This window comes from Zootoca vivipara, chromosome 15, assembly GCF_963506605.1.
Source record: "Zootoca vivipara chromosome 15, rZooViv1.1, whole genome shotgun sequence".
NCBI classification, from domain to species: Eukaryota; Metazoa; Chordata; class Lepidosauria; order Squamata; family Lacertidae; genus Zootoca; species Zootoca vivipara.
In genome coordinates, this window is record NC_083290.1 from 42,927,743 (window position 1) to 42,946,194 (window position 18,452).

The 18,452-nt window shown below is 45.6% G+C and overlaps 1 protein-coding gene across 1 annotated transcript in view; it reads left to right on the forward strand.

The window, feature by feature from the left end:
- The window catches only part of LOXL2 (lysyl oxidase like 2), an 85,912-nt gene that overhangs the window by 13,794 nt on the left and 53,666 nt on the right, over positions 1–18,452 (forward strand). Inside the window, exon 3 of the mRNA XM_060268311.1 lies at positions 190–365. Within this exon, the coding sequence (XP_060124294.1) occupies positions 190–365 (176 nt within the window). The remainder of the gene's footprint in view (positions 1–189; positions 366–18,452) is intronic.

Genomic DNA, 18,452 nt, shown 5'->3' on the forward strand with positions numbered 1-18,452 from the left:
CCGTCAAATTTTGGCCTCGCTCCTCCCCGCCCCCCAGGAGTTCTGTCTCAAAGTATTCTCACAGCCCACTTGGTATGAAAAGTTGGACCACCCTGATATCTTGGAAGGACAATATATGACCACTCAGCCACAGTAATTGAAATGTGTGGCACAGTTTCGGGAACTTTATTTCTTGTCTTTCCTCTGCAGGCAGAATCTGGTTAGACAACGTGCACTGTAATGGCAGAGAGGCTTCGTTGGCTGTTTGCACCTCGAACGGCTGGGGCGTATCAGACTGCAAACACACCGAGGATGTAGGTGTGGTCTGCAGTGAAAAGAGAATCCCTGGCTTCAAGTTTGATGATTCCCTGCTCAACCAAATAGAGGTAAGCACAGCTCGGTATTAAGCAGGGCTCACCCCCTGAAGCTTCAGCTGCTTAGACCTGTGAGAACAAGTTGCCTCCAATTCATTTGGCAAACCATTGTTGTAGTCAGGGTGCAGAGTTCTCAAGTTCTATTTAGAAGAATGTTGATAAATGAACAATAAAATATGGATTAAGGTAGGATGCACCTTTAGGCCGTGTTTGCAAACTTGGGTTCCTAAAAGCAAGTCAGTGGCAGTGTGTGTGTGTGTGTGTGTGTGTGTGTGTGTGTGTGTGTATCTGTAGGCCGATTTAGGATAGGTGTTTTCCACAGCAGGATCCCAGAATCAATGTTCAGGGCTAAAACCCTGGAGCAGGCAGGCGGGAGCAGCTCTATTGATCAGATAAGGATAGAAGGCAAGGCTCCTTGTATTTATTTTACATTATACAAAATGTACAAAATACATTGTACATAGGGTAAATATAGATGCCTCTTTAACCAGGTGTGGGCTTTTCTCCTCCTCAACTGACTCTTTTCTAACACATGTTGTTGTTGTTGTTGTTTAGTCGTTTAGTCGTGTCCGACTCTTCGTGACCCCATGGACCATAGCACGCCAGGCACTCCTGTCTTGCACTGCCTCCCGCAGTTTGGTCAAACTCATGTTCATAGCTTCGAGAACACTGTCCAACCATCTCGTCCTCTGTCGTCCCCTTCTCCTAGTGCCCTCAATCTTTCCCAACAACATGTACCTGACTCTGATTCCAGTGAAGGTTTTTCCCTTCACTAGTTAGCTTTTATTTTAAGATACCTACAATGCTTTTACATTTAAATCAGGTTGACCAGGTGCAAAATAAGACAGAAGGTGCAGATCACTCTGCACAGCTGGCAGGAGGGAGGGGTTACATGATTCTCACAAGGCCTGGCCAATCAACAGCTGGATTCCTAAGGAAGGCGGAACAGCCTCTTGCTCCCAATTTCAACTTAGTTTGGTGGCTTGGCCATCTTTCCCAAGGGAGTAAGTATACCGGTAGATCCACTTACTGCAAGTGAGATATGTACAACTGTTCTTCACCCTGGATTTCTCCATATGCCTCTTTGGGGATGTTGTATTAGAGAAGCACCAAGCATGATTAGAATGCCTTTTGCTCTCTTTCTTGAATGTGTGGGCTTTTTGCATTCCACCCTGGTTCTCTTGGAGATGACTCAACTTGGGGAGGGCACAGAATGTCTAAGATGGCTTGGGTAGTCACTGGCTTCCCCAGGGACACATTTGCATTCTCAGAGCGGAGACTGGAGGGAAAAGATGGATGTCTAGACAGAGGTCAGCTATCTCTGGAATTCTTCATATATTTAATCATGCAAGTCAGCTTCTCTGCCTACTGCTTTTCCATTTGCTAATAACTGAAGTGTATGGGGTTAATTCAAGGCCATTCCATTCTCCCCTGATGAATCCATTTGCACTGACCTAACTCTTCCTAGGAACTTGAAAAATCATACTTTGGTGTGGGAGGAAATGGGAAATAAATTATCTGCATAGGAGGTAGAGGAGCAGAGACCTTGGCTTGTGTGTGTGTGTGTGTGTGTGTGTGTGTGTGTGTGTGTGTATCAGAACATTCACAGGCCTCTGGTTGATCTGGTGCCTGTTACCTCCATGCATTGACATTTTGTGTCTTGCATTCATGAATTGACCTGGAAACTGGTAGGAAAACTCCTTGCAGTTCACACTGCCCTATGCTTAGCTTTGTCCTTCATCAGAGGATCAAATCTTGGTATATCCTGTGCTTTTTTTCCTGGGGGTACTCAAGGGTATGCAGTACCAGCATCTTTCCCACCCAACTGTTAAAAGTGTGGCACTTGCTGTAACAACTTCATGGTGAGTACCAGTACACACACACACACACACACACATTGGGTATCTCCACTTTGGAAAAAATAGTTCAGGTGGCAGGTCTGGGGGATTTTTTTGCCTGAGGCCCTGGAGACTCAGTTAGCCTAAGGGGTGGAATTGCCTGACATCAACAAACTCCCAACAGATGGTGATCACTCTCACAAGCCAAGGAAAAATCACCTTGGAGTAATTTCCACTTCCACCAGGAGTGGGGAACATTTTTCAGCTGAAAGGCCACATTTCCCTCTGGTATATGTTTGTGGGGCCACATGTAAGTGGTGGGCAGAAGCAGGAAGCAAAAGGGAACAGAGCAACAAAGGAAAATGTGAGCATTGAACAGTAGTTTGGTCTTTACAACATTCAGTCGCTCATCTCTGTCCTTCATCCAAATAAGCAAGATGCATTACAGTGGAACATGTACGTTTGGGTTCTCGAATGCCAAAAACCCAGAAGTAAATGCTTCCATTTTCGAACATTTTTTGGAACATACGACGTGGCTTCCACTGAGTGCAAGAAGCTATTGCAACCAATGGGAAGCCACACCTTGGTTTTCGAACGTTTCAGAAGTCTAATGGGCTTCCAGAACAGATTTCATTTGAGGTACCATTGTATCAAAGTTCAAGGACACATTCCAGCCAGGCAAAAACATTTGGGGGGTGAAGCAGGGCCAGTGGGGGTATGGCTGGGGAAGAATCCAAAGGGCCAGATAGAGAGGAATGCTGGACCAAATTTGGCCCCTGGTCTGAAGTTCCCCATCCCTGCACCAGGCCATAAGCAGAGCAGGAGGACAGCAAGAGGCCTCCTGCCTCATAATGAGTATGGAAACCAATAATTGATGGCTCTTAAAACAGGGATGGGCAGTCTGTTTTATCCCGTGCCCTGGTGGTCTTTGGCCTAGTTTCATGTTGGTGACAAGAAGGCACAAAATGGGACAAGAGAGAGAGAGAGAGAGAGAGAGAGAGAGAGAGAGAGAGAGATATGATGATGATGATGATGACCACAAGGGCTATCCAGTCCAACCCCCTGCCAAGCAGGAAACACCATCAAAGCATTCCTGACAGATGGCTGTCAAGCCTCCACTTAAAGACTTCCAAAGAAGGAGACTCCACCACACTCCTTGGCAGCAAATTCCACTGTCAAACAGCTCTTACTGTCAGGAAGTTCTTCCTAATGTTTCACCCTGAAAGGTGCTGTTGCATCCACAACTGGTTGTGGCTTTACGTACCACCAGCATGCGACCTACTACAGGTTACCCCCCAAGGAAATAGGGCTTGCAACAGCAACAGCAAAAGGGTTGCCCGCTCCTGTCTTAAAGGTATGGTTGATACAGGAGTCGGGAGAGAGTTTTGGAGTCATGATAGACATTGGATGGTAAGGCTGGCTGAAGATTAGTCTGACTTCTTTGGATTTGGGGGCTGTCCTGGTTCCTCTGCAGGCTGTGGAGGCTGGTCCATTAGAGCAAGTGGGGGACTGCTTCACTAATCTCCGCCTTTCCTTAACCACTTGCCCTCACTTGCCTGCCTTCCTACTTACAATCAGCCTAAGGGGTGGAATTGCCTGACACCTTCCCCCTCCTCCTTAGTCTCAGGGCTTGTCCATGCCTCCATTTGCCCCGCTGTTTTCCCCTGCGGAATCCCGCAACTTACCACTGAATCAGACCAAATGGCAATTGCATTTCCCGTGGATTGTTGTTCGTTCTGATTCATCAGTAAAGAGCATCTTTTCCAGGGTAAAGCTGTGGAGTAAATGCAAAACTGCTCTGTGCCATGCTTTCTAGACCTGGGACAAGCATAGCAAGGAGGGGGATAGCAACCAAACCTGAAGTAGGTGGCTGTGCCTGTCATTGGCTCGGTCTCCCTGCCTTCCGGTTCCTGTGGACTCGCACTGCCTGCATTACCTGCTTCCTACTCTTGTTTTCTCAACCTGAGTATGTTTTGATCAAACAGTCCATCGGCCTCTCATGCTCTCTTCTGCAGTGGATACTTAACTTTTAAAAACCTGCCTTGGATTTTTCAATGCTTGGGGAAGCGGGAAGCAAAAGGAAACTTTTACAGCAGTGTTTCAGCTGCAGAAAGTTTAGCCTGTCTCTGTGAGCCAACAGACTACTCCCCTTTGGTCTTTTTAAAACTAGTCTGAGAGTGGCATCATATCTTCCGTGGCCACTTGCTCCCTTCTACCGTAGCAGCCGTGCTTTCGGCACGTGGCACTGTGCTGTCCCAGATCCGGCAGTAGACGTCTATGCATGTGGATGCAAAGCCTCAGACTTTTCTTCCCTTAACACCACAGGGATTCTTCTGTAATGGAAAAGCTGACCATTACTGACAAGACCTGGCCGCACAGCTGCTTAAGTTATTACCACTCATTGTATACGGTAGTACTGTAAAGATTGAAAAAAAAAAACCTTATCAGCTCATCAAAAAGCATTATGCTGTGCAATTCTGTTTGACTGTTGTAACAAACCACCACCATTTCTTACCCCTGAAGTTTCTGGAATATGTAACAACAGAAATGCAGAATCAATTTTTTAAACATGTGTATTATTTGTTGCAGTCCAGCCCTAAAGACCCCACTGCTCTCCCCCCTCAGTAAAAAAAAAAGTTTGCCTGAATTAGATATTGCGGCGCTTTCTGAAGATGCTTAGGACATTAGGTACGGTAAGTCAGGCCCACTGGTCTACCTAGCTCAGTATTGTCAACACTGACTGGCAGCAGCTCTCCAGGATTTCAGGCAGGAGTCATGCCTAACTGGAGATGCACTTCATACCTAGGAATTGCAGTTGGTGGTAGGAAGGGCTGCAGCAGAGTAGTATAGCATCTGCTTTGCATGCTGCACGATCAGTTGCCTGGTATTCATGGCTTGCCACTTTGCCATGCTATCCAGCAATTTAATGGGCCTAGGACCCTGCTATTTATATTTTTTTAAATTGTCACACACACACGTGCTCATGCACACACATACACAGATGTTTCTTAAAATAATCTCCCAGACATTCCTTTTAAAAAAAATAGTTGTTGACTTTGCCCTTTTCTGCTTAATATAGGTCTTGTTACTACTGTAAATATATCAAGCCACTGTGTAAACAGAATGGCTCTGAATTCTAGCAGCATTCTAGCTGTGGGCAGATTCAGGTACAGGTGTAATAGGACCTAGATCTCAGGTCCAACATTTATATCTAGAGCACTGTGGGGTTAATAAGCAATAGGGGCATGTGTACACATATATGGGAGAGTTAAGCTGCCCCCAGTCATGAGGAGAGCAATCAAGAATTCAAAGGTCCACTAATGATCTAAGGCTGAAAATAAGAATAAATCATGGCATTCAATCTTAGATAATTAGCAGAGCATCAACATATTGATTCCATACACCCAGGCAGCTTAATCTTCTCATTTATAGAAGAATGTCAAAACAGCTACCAAGATTACCATCTACAAGAATGAGGGTGTTTTAAGCTTATTTTAAACTTCAGTTGCTTATTTTCATTTCTTACTCTTCAGTTAGGTGTTACAGGTTTCTAGACTAGATCAGTGTTTCTCAACCTTTTTTGGGCCACGGCACACTTGTCCCGTGAAAAAAATCATGAGGCACACCACCATTAAAAAAGTTAAAAAATTTAACTCTGTGCCGCCCTATATTGACTATAATTATGACTGTAAGAAACACTTGCCAATTGCTGTGTTGGTTGCAATCTCCTGTAATAAGGCTTCACAAGCCGTCCGGCGGCTCAGCGTTGTGTATTGGCGGCCGCCAGGCTCGTTTGCACTGAGCTTTGGGAAAGTGGAGGAGAAATATTGCTTTTTGGCGGGTTAGTGTCTTCAGTATTGGCGGCCGCCAGACACGTGACAATGCAAATCGCCCTTCTCGTCACCGCACGTCGCGGCACACCAGCCAGCGTCTCGCGGCACACTAGTGTGCCGCGGAACAGCGGTTGAGAAACGCTGGACTAGATGGCAAATGTTCAGCTTATTTCCAGTTTGGTTGCTTCAGTTCCTCAACTTGGTTGTTTCATAGGTGCTACGCTGGGCTTTTTTTCAGCTAGAACTCAATGGTGAGTTCCAGAACCTCTTTTTCTAGAAAAAAAAAATAGCACTAGTGCTACAGCTTAATATTTTGGTTCTTAAAGAAGGTGGAACCTTCTGTCTGTTTCCCAAACTCTTTTTACTCCCACTCCTGAGGTACCTCTAGAAGTATAACAGACCCAGGATGCCCCCCCCCCCCGGTGACTGGATTTGGATTCTTCTCTTCCTAGAAGATCTCTTCCTGACTGACTGACATGAGACCCAAGGAGACGGTATCCTCACAGCTTCTCCTTCTCCAACTCAGCCCCCCAGTTCACTCCTCTCTGGATACTCTCCCAAGACACCACACTATGTCTTCCTATCTAAGCTACGAGGCTCCTTACTCTAGCTGGATATATTTTCCTCAGAGTGGCTGTTGCACACCTGACTATGCTTGACTCTCCTCTCCCTCCTGCTCTCTCTTAATCAATCTCCCCATTTGAATCCTTTCTCAGAATCGGTTCTTTTTATTCTCCCTCCCAAAGCGCTGGCTCCACCCCCTCTTGGTAGCCAATCAGAGAGAGGCTCCAGCCCTCTGGTGGAATTCCGAGGCACTGCATCACCAGACTCTGGTCTGACTAAGATGTCTGTCACCAAAGGTATTCCTGTTAGTTTGTTCACCCCACACTTTTTAGTGCATTTCTGTTATAGTTCATAGAATCATAGAATCATAGAATCATAGAGTTGGAAGAGACCACAAGGGCCATCCAGTCCAACCCCCTGCCAAGCAGGGAACACCATCAAAGCATTCCTGACAGATGGCTGTCAAGCCTCTGCTTAAAGACCTCCAAAGAAGGAGACTCCACCACACTCCTTGGCAGCAAATTCCACTGCCGAACAGCTCTTACTGTCAGGAAGTTCTTCCTAATGTTTAGGTGGAATTTTCTTTCTTGTAGTTTGAATCCGTTGCTCCGTGTCCGCTTCTCTGGAGCAGCAGAAAACAACCTTTCTCCCTCCTCTATATGACATCCTTTTATATATTTGAACATGGTTATCATATCACCCCTTAACCTTCTCTTCTCCAGGCTAAACATACCCAGCTCCCTAAGCCGTTCCTCATAAGGCATCGTTTCCAGGCCTTTGACCATTTTGGTTGCCCTCTTCTGGACACGTTCCAGCTTATCAGTATCCTTCTTGAACTGTGGTGTCCAGAACTGGACACAATACTCCAGGTGAGGTCTGACCAGAGCAGAATACAGTGGTACTATTACTTCCCTTGATCTAGATGCTATACTCCTATTGATGCAGCCCAGAATTGCATTGGCTTTTTTAGCTGCTGCATCACACTGCTGACTCATGTCAAGTTTGTGGTCAACCAAAACTCCTAGATCCTTTTCACATGTACTGCTCTCAAGCCAGGTGTCTCCCATCCTGTATTTGTGCCTTTCATTTTTTTTGCCCAAGTGTAGTACTTTACATTTCTCCTTGTTAAAATTCATCTTGTTTGCTTTGGCCCAGTTGTCTAATCTGTTAAGGTCATTCTGAAGTGTGATCCTGTCCTCTGGGGTGTTAGCCACCCCTGGTGTCACCCCTCCCAATTTGGTGTCATCTGCAAACTTGCTCAGGATTCCCTCAAGCCCATCATCCAAGTCATTGATAAAGATGTTGAACAAGACTGGGCCCAAGACAGAACCCTGTGGCACCCCACTAGTCACTACTCTCCAGGATGAGGAGGAGCCATTGATGAGCACCCTTTGGGTTCGGTCAGTAAGCCAGCTACAAATCCACTGAATGGTAGCATTGTCTAGCCCACATTTTACCAGCTTCTTTACAAGAATATCATGGGGCACCTTGTCAAAGGCCTTGCTGAAATCAAGATAGGCTACATCCACAGCATTCCCTTCATCTACCAGGCTTGTAATTCTGTCAAAAAATGAGATCAGATTAGTCTGACATGACTTATTTTTCAGGAACCCATGCTGACTTTTAGTGATCACAGAGTTTCTTTCTAGGTGTTTAAAGTGGATTTGTTTCATTACGACAGAGCAGTTTGATCCACTTCAGTTGCACAAACCAAAATTTCTGATACACACTTGTATCCTTTCCACAAAATATAACCACACACACACACACGTACGTACGTGTTCACTCTCCCCTTCCTGCCTATCTAGGGGCTCATCCACCCATTCCTCTCGCAAACAGAGATACCCATTTGCACTCTTAAGTCTTACAGTTTTCTGCTGTTAGTGCCATTCCCTCCCTCCTCTTCACTGCTTCCTACCAACACCCTGGGTATCCTGAGGCCTTTTATGCTTAGCATTTCTATTTCTTTTTAAACTTCTGAGCAGTTGGAATGCTCCTAATACATTCCATAGCACCTCATCCAATGAACCGATGGCTAGAGAAGGAGGACCCATTTCCATCAGCTGGAGGTGGAACCTCTGCAGTCGACAGCTAAAGGATTTCCCAAGATTGCAGCCTGTGTCAGGTTCTTTCAGCTTTATTTGAATGAGGCTGTGTGCATGTGTACACACAAAACTGACAAACCACAATTCGGGGCGGGGAGAACAGAATGCCCTGTGTGCTTTCATATGATATTTCAGCTTGTCTTGGTGTGATCATAGCCTTATACTTGCAGGTGGAGACTTGCAACACAAAGTGCAGCATATCCCTCCCCATTCCTGTTCAGGTCTCTAAGCGACTTGCAGCTGGAGCCAAATGGGAATAGGCAGGGAGGGATGAAAAGTCAACTATTTTATTCCCTACTCAACCCAAAGCTTCATCTGCTGTGCTTTTGTTGTTGTCATTTAGTCATGTCCAACTTTTCGTGACCCCATGGACCAGGGCACGCCAGGCACTCCTGTCTTCCACTGCCTCCCGCAGTTTGTGCTACATCTGCTGTGCTGCTGTTGTTGTTGTTGTTTAGTCGTTTAGTCGTGTCCGACTCTTCGTGACCCCATGGACCAGAGCATGCCAGGCACTCCTGTCTTGCACTGCCTCCCGCAGTTTGGTCAAACTCATGTTCGTAGCTTCGAGAACACTGTCCAACCATCTCATCCTCTGTCGTCCCCTTCTCCTAGTGCCCTCAATCTTTCCCAACATCAGGGTCTTTTCCAAGGATTCTTCTCTTCTCATGAGGTGGCCAAAGTATTGGAGCCTCAGCTTCACGATCTGTCCTTCCAGTGAGCACTCAGGGCTGATTTCCTTCAGAATGGATAGGAAATCAGCTGTGCTACATAGCACTAAAGCATGGGTGCCAGCATGGGGGCTGGTGTCCAACAATGTCTGGAGGGTCCCAGATTGGGAAAGAAGGACCTGTCAGTTTGGTTATCTAGGGGCTCATCCACCATTAACCTTTTGCCCCATGCTTTAAAGCACTGTGTTTGAGGAGGCCTCCCCCGGAAGCGCTTTCCCCACGAAAACCCACTCTTTAATGTTGAATCGGAACAATCAACAAAGGCTGCTTACCTGTTTTGGTGGTGAGTGGCGGTTGTGGCCCACTGCGGCACCTCCAAAGCCCACAGAGCCTTGTCACGTGTCCGCAACTATTGTCGCACCTCCCCAGCCGCTGCAGAGCATTGTGGGCACCACTAGGCCCACAGTTCAAATTCAGCCAATCAGCGGTGACTCGGGAGGCGGGGCTTGGGGTGCGGACCTGAGAATCCTAGACTTCGCTCATGTTTTCTCCCCGGGCATAAAAGCAGGCCGACGCTTCTTGCAGAAGCCCAGTCAGCCCTGGAGCTCACCCCCACCCCTGTGCTGTTGCTCATGTGGGTTTCCTTTCCTTTCACCCTTTTCCTTTCTACCTCTGCAGGCTTTGCTATGGTCTTCTGACAGTTGCCGTACTTGGAGCCGGGAAGGATTTTCCCCTGCCCGCAAGTTTCGCCTTTCCTGTAGCACTGGGTTTAGGCCTTGGGTGGAATCCTTTAGTCCATCCTTGACCAGGGCGGGGGTGGAATGGTGACTCACCCCCCTCTCTGCGGCAGCAATTACAGGGTACCCCGTTAAAGGGGTCTTGAGGGGAAGTCTCTGTCCATAGAGCCAGAGGTTGTTGACTAGCGGGCCATACAGCTTCCCCCAGCCTTTGGGTTGGCCCATCTGCATAAACCCATGTTTTGCAATGGATTCTTCTACCCAACCAGACCCTGTCATGCCCCAGTCCCCTGCAAGGGGTCTGGGACGTCTCCACACCCAATGCTTATGCCAAGGTTCACCAACATCTGAAATCAGTAAAGTTGTGGCCTTTTAAATCCCAGTTGAGGTGTCCATTCTTTTATCCCTCTAGTCAGCATGCAATTTGGGTTTTCCCATGGATTGTTTGCTCTGATTCAGTAGTAAAGTGTGGGGTTTTGTTAAGAACCACCAAGACAAAAAAAAAGAAAGCACTTGAACATGGCCCCCCAAGACACCCTCAATATTTCCTAGGACAGAAGTTCTTGACCTATCTTTGGGTGGTGCCACTTTGTTGCCCAGCTATCTGGACTACCAACAGGAATGGTTGTTGTAATTTAGAGAGACTTTCTTACAGAGAACATAAGGATGGCGTTATAGAGATAATCCCTGGGGGATGAGTGGGGAGCCAAGAGCAGAAACAGAGAGGAGCTCCAGCAGAAACTGTTTTTGTTTGGCAATAATAAAGGTAAAGGGTAAAGGGACCCCTGACCATTAGGTCCAGTTGTGACCGACTCTGGGGTTGCAGTGCTTATCTCGCTTTATTGGCCGAGGGAGCCGGCGTATAGCTTCCGGGTCATGTGGGCAGCGTGACTAAGCCGCTTCTGGTGAACCAGAGCAGCACACGGAAATGCCATTTACCTTCCTGCCGGAGCGGTACCTATTTATCTACTTGCACTTTGACGTGCTTTTGAACTGCTAGGTTGGCAGGGACCGAGCAACGGGATTTGAACCGCCAACCTTCTGATTGGCAAGCCCTAGGCTCTGTGGTTTAACCCACAGCGCCACCCACGTCCCTTGGCAATAATACATTGTATTAATTTCCACTTTGTTGTTACCTTCAAGTGACTTAACCCCTAATTTATGACTCCAGCTTCAGTATTAGAAGTGTGGCCAGGCGCAGTGCTGCTCTTAAGGGTTCCTGCCAGCGGATTCTTGGCAGATTCCTGCCAGCAGATTCGTCACACTCTATTAAATTCCCCTCTCCCAGTCTTCCATTCCTCCCCTGCAACAGTCAGACAGTGTTTCATGAGTATTCAGTATGTTCAGTCTTCATTAGGCTGTTTTGGGGTTTCTTTCCTAAGGTTTTCCTATACAGTCATACCTCGACATCCGAACACTTCGACTTCCGAAGGTTTCGACTTCCAAAGTCGACAACCCCCCGGAAGTGCGAAATCACGCTTCGCGCATGCACACGAGCAGCGCTTTGACATTCGAAAACCTTGACTTACGAAGACGGCCGCGGAATGGATCGTCTTCGTAAGTCGAGGTATCACTGTACTTCTGCAAACTTGCTAACGCTTCCATCATGTTCATGTATGGTGCAATTCTACAAACTCACAGTTGGAGAACTGAGTTTGCTATTAGTTTATAATATGATGAAGATGCTGATAGGTGCTTGCTGTAGAACAAGAATGTATTTCAATGCATTTCCATGCTCCTCATGTTTACTTTCTATCATGTTATGGGAATATCTTACATTTTCTGAATTTTTTATCCATTCCGTGTTTTGTTGTAAGTTCCTATGACCACTAGCTGAGACAACAGGCTGACAAATCCAGTGCTTCTTATCACAAGTATAATTCCCAGTGGTACATATGCCCATAACACTTGTATAACTACTGCCAGAAAAAAATGTTGTGAGTGTGGTGTAGGAGTACAGGCATGGAAAATAGTTCTATGATCAAAGGTTGAAATGTGTATGTAGCCGGATGATGATAGCAGCTGCCACTGATGTGGCCCCTTAACGTCACATCTGAGACACTCTTAAGTACCGTACATACGTAAATGTACTTGGTGTGAAATTCCTTGGATTCTTCAGCTTCTTGAAGGAACACTAGATTGCTGTGGCTGTCCAGACCCATGGGAAAATTCAGACAGAGGAATGGGATACCCTAAGCAAACGTTTGTGCCAGGCAAAGTGATCACAATGTTCAGAGGAGGCTCCCTTTTTCCAATAAGATTTTATTAAGACCTTTCATAATCCATTGCAATAAAAAAGAAACTAATAAAAGCAGAAAAAGAGAAAGGAGGAAGAATGCAAAGTCCTCTCTCACAGGTAGATCTTAACTCTTGTCTCACACAGAGAGAGGTGAACCCTTCCCTTTCTTCTCCCAGCCTCCCACCCTGACTTTCTTCCCTGCCTCTCCCACAGGGTCCTTCACCCCCATCTACATGCCAACCCCTCATTAACCCCGAGTGTATAACAACAAGAAACATGATGGAACAGAGCAAAGCAGAAACAAGAACAAAGCAAAAAACGAAAAGGAAAGATAACAAAGGGATATAAATATTAAAGGAATGAGAAAATAATAAAAGAACAGAAAAGAAAGGAAAAGAAACTTCCAACTCTCCGTCTGTCAGTTGTACATATATACAGTACAAGAGTTCTTCAAAATATTCAGATGTTCACCCCAGTGTAGTATCCAGCTCTTCCTCCCATGGCTAGTTGATTTCCCCCTTGGGCATCTCAAGTTCATTCATTGGGAATGTTCAGAGCCGGTTCAATGGTAGAGCATCTGCTTTGCATCCAGTGGGTTTCAGGTTTACTCCTGGGGCCACCTGCAAGTAAAAGGATCAGGTAGCAGGTGATGGGCAGAGCTGTACCTGAGACCCTAGAAAGATGCTGCCAGTCGAAGAGGAAATTGTTTGCATTTGACATCATGCTAAATCATACCAGCGTGGCATGAATGAGGAGGAACAAGACCCAGTGGGCCCTGGGTTTATGTGCTTCCCCCTCTTCTCCTTCCATGCAGATGAGAGAAGCTTTTGCTTCATGGTACGTTGTATCACCTGAACTCACAAACTTCAGCGATTCTTCAAGAAGCTCTGAACTGAACTGAACTGAACCGCATTGTCGAGCTGGCCTGCTTTTATAGAGGCTGGCTCAAACAATGCATCTAACATAATTCAAAGTTCCCTCCTAAACTATGTACGCTAATACATAACACTAATGATCACAGCAACTCTTCCCTGTAGATCTTGCCCCAATGTGACAGTTGCGAGGACTGAGGGTCTCTGCTTTCCCACCCCTCTCTAAGGCCCCTCTTCCCCCATTCCTTCCCCAGCAGCCTAAGACTCCATTGTCTTGTCTCCCATTGCTCCACCCTCTTCATTTCTCTGCATGTTTGGGGAGGGGGGAGGGGAAGCCTGTCACAGCAGGTGGAGGGAGACTCCCTGGGTTCTCCAGCAGCTTGACTCATCTCTGTCGCTTGGCCCTCCATCCTCTCCAGCTTCTAAATCGGGACTGCTCTGTGCCCCAGCTTCCTGCTCACTAAACCCTGTTACCACTTCAGTGTCCGACAATTCTTCCTCCCAGTCTTCTCCTTCTTCTCTCTCTGACCACCCATTATTGTCCCACCACCAATCCCTGGGCTCTGCGCCTTCTTCCCCTGGGGATGTCCTTGGGGTTTCGCTGCTGGTGCCTCCCAACACTTCCCTTCATCCAGCCAGTCCATGGCACTGCCCCATTGAGCTCAGGATTGTCCACACTGACTGGCAGTAGCCCTACAGGTTTCAGGCAGGGGGCTTTCCCATCTTCCTGTAGATGCCACTGATTGTACCTGGGACATTTTGCATGTGAAGCATGCAAACCACTGAACCACATAGCCGTTCATGGAATCACAGTCCTTCCCCTTTTTAAAAGAGCTTGATTTGAAAAACAAAATCTGCTGACACTTTTTAGTCAATCTTATTGTTTTAAATTAAATTGACCATAATTGATTAATCAGCTAAACAAGTTAAAAAAAAAGTTAAAATGGGGCCCACCATTTCCCTTAGCACCAGAAATTCATTTTCCATGATGAGGAACAGTATTTAGTCTGGAAAAACACTCAACTGATATCTTTTACACCATCATTTTAGTCAATGTAATATTACACGAGCAGATCTAGTGGGCCTATTTTGTTTTATAGGTGTGCAAACTGTGTGCCTGTATGAAGTTGAACTGGGAAGCAGGAAAGAAAATGGGACAAAGGCTTAAGTTAGCGTTTCAGGCAGATCTTAAATGTTGAGTTGTGGACCTGGTAAAATCATTAGCAGACTAAAACATCCTCTGAGGATAAAAGCTATGAAATATTGCTGATGAAATTGTTCATATGTGTTCTTAGCCAACACAGGATGAAAATCAGAGCAAAAGAGGGATGGATTTTTTATTATTATTTTGCAGTACTTGAATCTTCTTTTTTTGGACTAGAAACTTTAAGGAAGAGAAACAAGGACTGGTGTGCCACAGAAGCAGGGAAAATTTCCCAGAGTGGCATTTTTTCCTTTTACACCAATACCCAATGTGTTGGCAACTCATTTCTCAAGGCCAATTTAAAAGTGATTTCACTAGCTACAATTGTTAGTATACGAGCCTGACATGTTTGCCTATAAAGCAGAAAGATCAGGGTGGCTTTCACACTAAACTTTCCTCTGGCAGTGTAATCATCTATTTACTCACTTTTTTATAAAGCATTAACTGTGTTGTAGCTAGATTTTTGCAGTGGTTTTTCTGCTGTCCTCATGTATTTTTTCAGATGTCATCCATGGTTTGCTAGTGGTTTTTTGCAGTAAAATGTTACATTTGCAGCAGCATTCTGTCTACTGTGGAGAGGCAAAGCATAATTAAGGCTTTGGGGGGCTACTGTGCTTGTAATTTAAAGCTTCCTCCTTGCCTGTTGTGCCATTTATTTTTCTTTTTGTGCTTTCTGTTCAGCTACTTTCTGTCCTCCCTTAAAAGAAATAAAAGAAAAAAAATGAGAGGATTCCAGAAATTGAAGCCTTCACTGCCCCACTATAATCCCCCCTGAACTGGGAAGTAATCTTGCAGAAATAAAACTTTTAATTTAAGTTGTAAGGGATCTTAATTGTGAATAAACACTTTAGGAAGGTGTGACAAATTGAAGCACTTTTAAAATGTTTATTTCTGCCCGGCTGGCAAAGAGTTAACCCACCTCCAGCCTGACTGGCATAGAACTCTGATGGGGGCGGGACTGTGCCCGGTTTGAAAGGAGGGAGTGTCGGTTTTGGTCAGTTAGGAGGGAGAGGGAGGAAGGTGTGGTGTGGTGTTATGAGGTGGCTTGTATGAAGACAGTTAAGAGGCTAGGAAAACTTAAAGTTAAATGTTTGACTGAGTTTATTTTGTACAACTGGAACAAAGCTAATTAATAAATGACACGTTAAAGAATCACTTATGTTTTTAACACAATAAAACTTCATCTCTGTTTTTGCCAACAAGAGGTCCGTCTGTATTTTTCCAGCGAGGTACCAGGACTCACAACCGTGGTGACTCAAGAGAGGGCAAAACTCACCTCAGGCAGGGAGGTGGTGGTTTGTGTCCTGAAGTTACACGGAGGAGGCTAAGAAGGGTAACCTGAGGTGCCAAGAAGTTGCCAGAGTGCATAGGGCAAACTTCTACGGTGGGGGGAATCCAACTGAGGGAGACCCTTTACTGGAGGCAAGAGGTTATTCCTGGGGGACAGCCTAGAGTTTCTCAAGGTACCAGGCCACGCAAGCTGGAAGGCTCTCCTTACTAAGAAACCCATTAGTAAAAGGGGTTTATTTTTTGAGGCGCCAGGAGAAGAGGGTAGGTGTTTTCCCCTCTGGATTCCTGTGTCGCAGTGATAGTAAGGTAGAGTGGGACCAGGGTCGTCACATTTTTGGTGGCAGCGTCGTGATCGAAATTAAAAGCTCACGCGCCTAGTTTGGTTTGAGTCTGTCAAGATTTTCCTGTGAGGAAAATGACTCACGTAAGAAAACCCAGAGAGGCAAAAGGAGATGAAAGAACGGAAGGGGCTGAGGGAAGCCCAGGTTCTGAGGTAGAACTGATGAAACTACGAATTGAGATGGCCCGAATTGAAGCTGAGAGGGAAAAGATAGCATCTGAAAGTGAGAGGGAAAAAGCTAGAATTGATAGTGAGAGGGAAAAAGCTAGAATTGAAGCTGAGGAGAGAATGCAGTCCGAGAGGTTAAGGGTTCAATTAGAACAGGACAGAATGAAGCTTGAAGAGATACGTTTGCGATCAGAATTAACTAGTAGCCCAGTTAATAATGATAGTATCGCAATTAATTTAAAAAGGTTCCCCAAATTTGGAAAAGACGATAATGTCGAATCGTTTCTATTTACCTTCGAACGCGTTTGTGTGGAATTTCAAATACCTGAGGAGAACTGGATGCTTTATTTAAGACCTCAAATTTGTGGGATACTAAGTGAAATTTATGCTGACCTGAGGGAAGAAGAGCTGTCAAGTTACCAAGTATTTAAGCAAAGGGTCAGGGTTCGATGTGGACTCACGGCTGAACAAAGCAGAAAGGCTTTTCGTGAGGCAAAAAAGGAACATAAAGAGACTTATGCCCAACTAGCTAGCCGCTTAGATAAATTACTTGACAGATGGATTCAAGGGAGTGGAGTGAAGGACTTTGATGAGTTAAAACAATTAATTTGTTTAGAACAATTTTTTAAGCAAATCCCTAGCAATTTACGTTGGTTCTTGAGGGATAAAAAACTGAAAACTGTGGCAGGGGTTGCTGAGGTCTTAGACGAACTACAAGGAGATTTCAATGAAATAGCATTCCCAAAACACTCACAGAAGGGTAATCCATGGAGAAACAGAGAAAATAAAGACAGGCAAGAAAATTTTCCTGTCAGGGAATCAGTTTCTGACAAGACAGGGTCTAAGAAAATCACTTGTTTTTTCTGTAATCGTGAGGGCCATGTACGTGCCAGGTGCCCCCTGCTGGTTAAGTCGCAAACTACACCTACTGCAGCTAAACAAGTAAAACTGGTAATGCAGTCACAGGAAAATAGCTCGCCTCAGACAGAAGGCTCAGAGAAAACAGACAGTCCAGCTGAGACTACTTCTAAAGTCTTGCAGGTCTGGAGGGCTGAGCAGGAGTGCAACCAAGATTACATGGAGCCAATTGAATTAAATGGTCAGTTTTGTTTAGGTTTGAGGGACACAGGAGCAGAAGTCTCACTTGTCAAATCACAATTTGTTCCAAAGGAGCAGTACCTCAAGGGTCAGTCCTATAGTTTAAAAGGCATATGGGGCCCACATTTTGAAGTACCATTAGCTGAAGTTGATATTACCTACAAAGGATTTTGTGGCAAATGGAGAGTTGGAATCCTAAATGAATTGGAGGTACCCTTTTTAATAGGGAATGACCTAGCTAGTCAGAAGCACCGTATTCAAGTGATAACTAGGTCACAGTCTCAAGTCACTGAGAGTAATCCTCCTGCAGTTATAGAGACACCCATAGAACCTGGTGAGGATGAAGGGCTGATTAGCGTGCCAGTGGTCCAGGAGCACGGTGCCCAATTCTTGAGTGATCAAAAAGAGGATGAAACTATAAAAGAGCTGTGGGGTAAAGCACAAAGTCCTACTGCAGAAGTAACTGTGGAGAACCCCTGCTTATTTACCACCATTGAGGGAAGACTGTATAGAATTTCTAGGAGGAGGAAAACTGCTGCTGTTTGGGAAAGGAAGAAACAGTTAGTGTTGCCAAGAGCATACCGGTTGCAAGTGCTACAAATGGCACACGACGCACCCTCAGCAGCGCATCTAGGCATTAGAAAGACTAGTGATAGAATCCAAGCAAGATTTTACTGGCCTGGGATGGGCAAAGACATCAAAGAGTATTGCAAGTCCTGTGTGATCTGCCAAAAAGCAGGCAAAAGAGCGGACAAAACGCGAGGCTTGTTACAGTCTATTCCTGTAATTACTGAGCCCTTTTCCAGAGTAGGAGTGGACATCCTCGGGCCTATCTCCAGAGTTACAAAAAGTGGGAATAAATTTATTTTATGCCTCGTGGATTATGCTACGCGCTATCCAGAAGCAATACCTCTGAAGGACATTGACTCAAAGACTGTAGCAAAAGCCCTCATGTCGGTGTTCTTAAGGCTTGGATTCCCCAAAGAAATTATAACAGATTTAGGGACATCCTTCACGTCCAAGACCATGGAAGAGCTTTTAACTCTTTGTGGAATTAAGCATGTTAAAACTACGGCTTATCATCCACAGTCGAATGGCTTGACGGAGAAATTTAATTCGACCCTGAGCCGGATGCTAAAAACC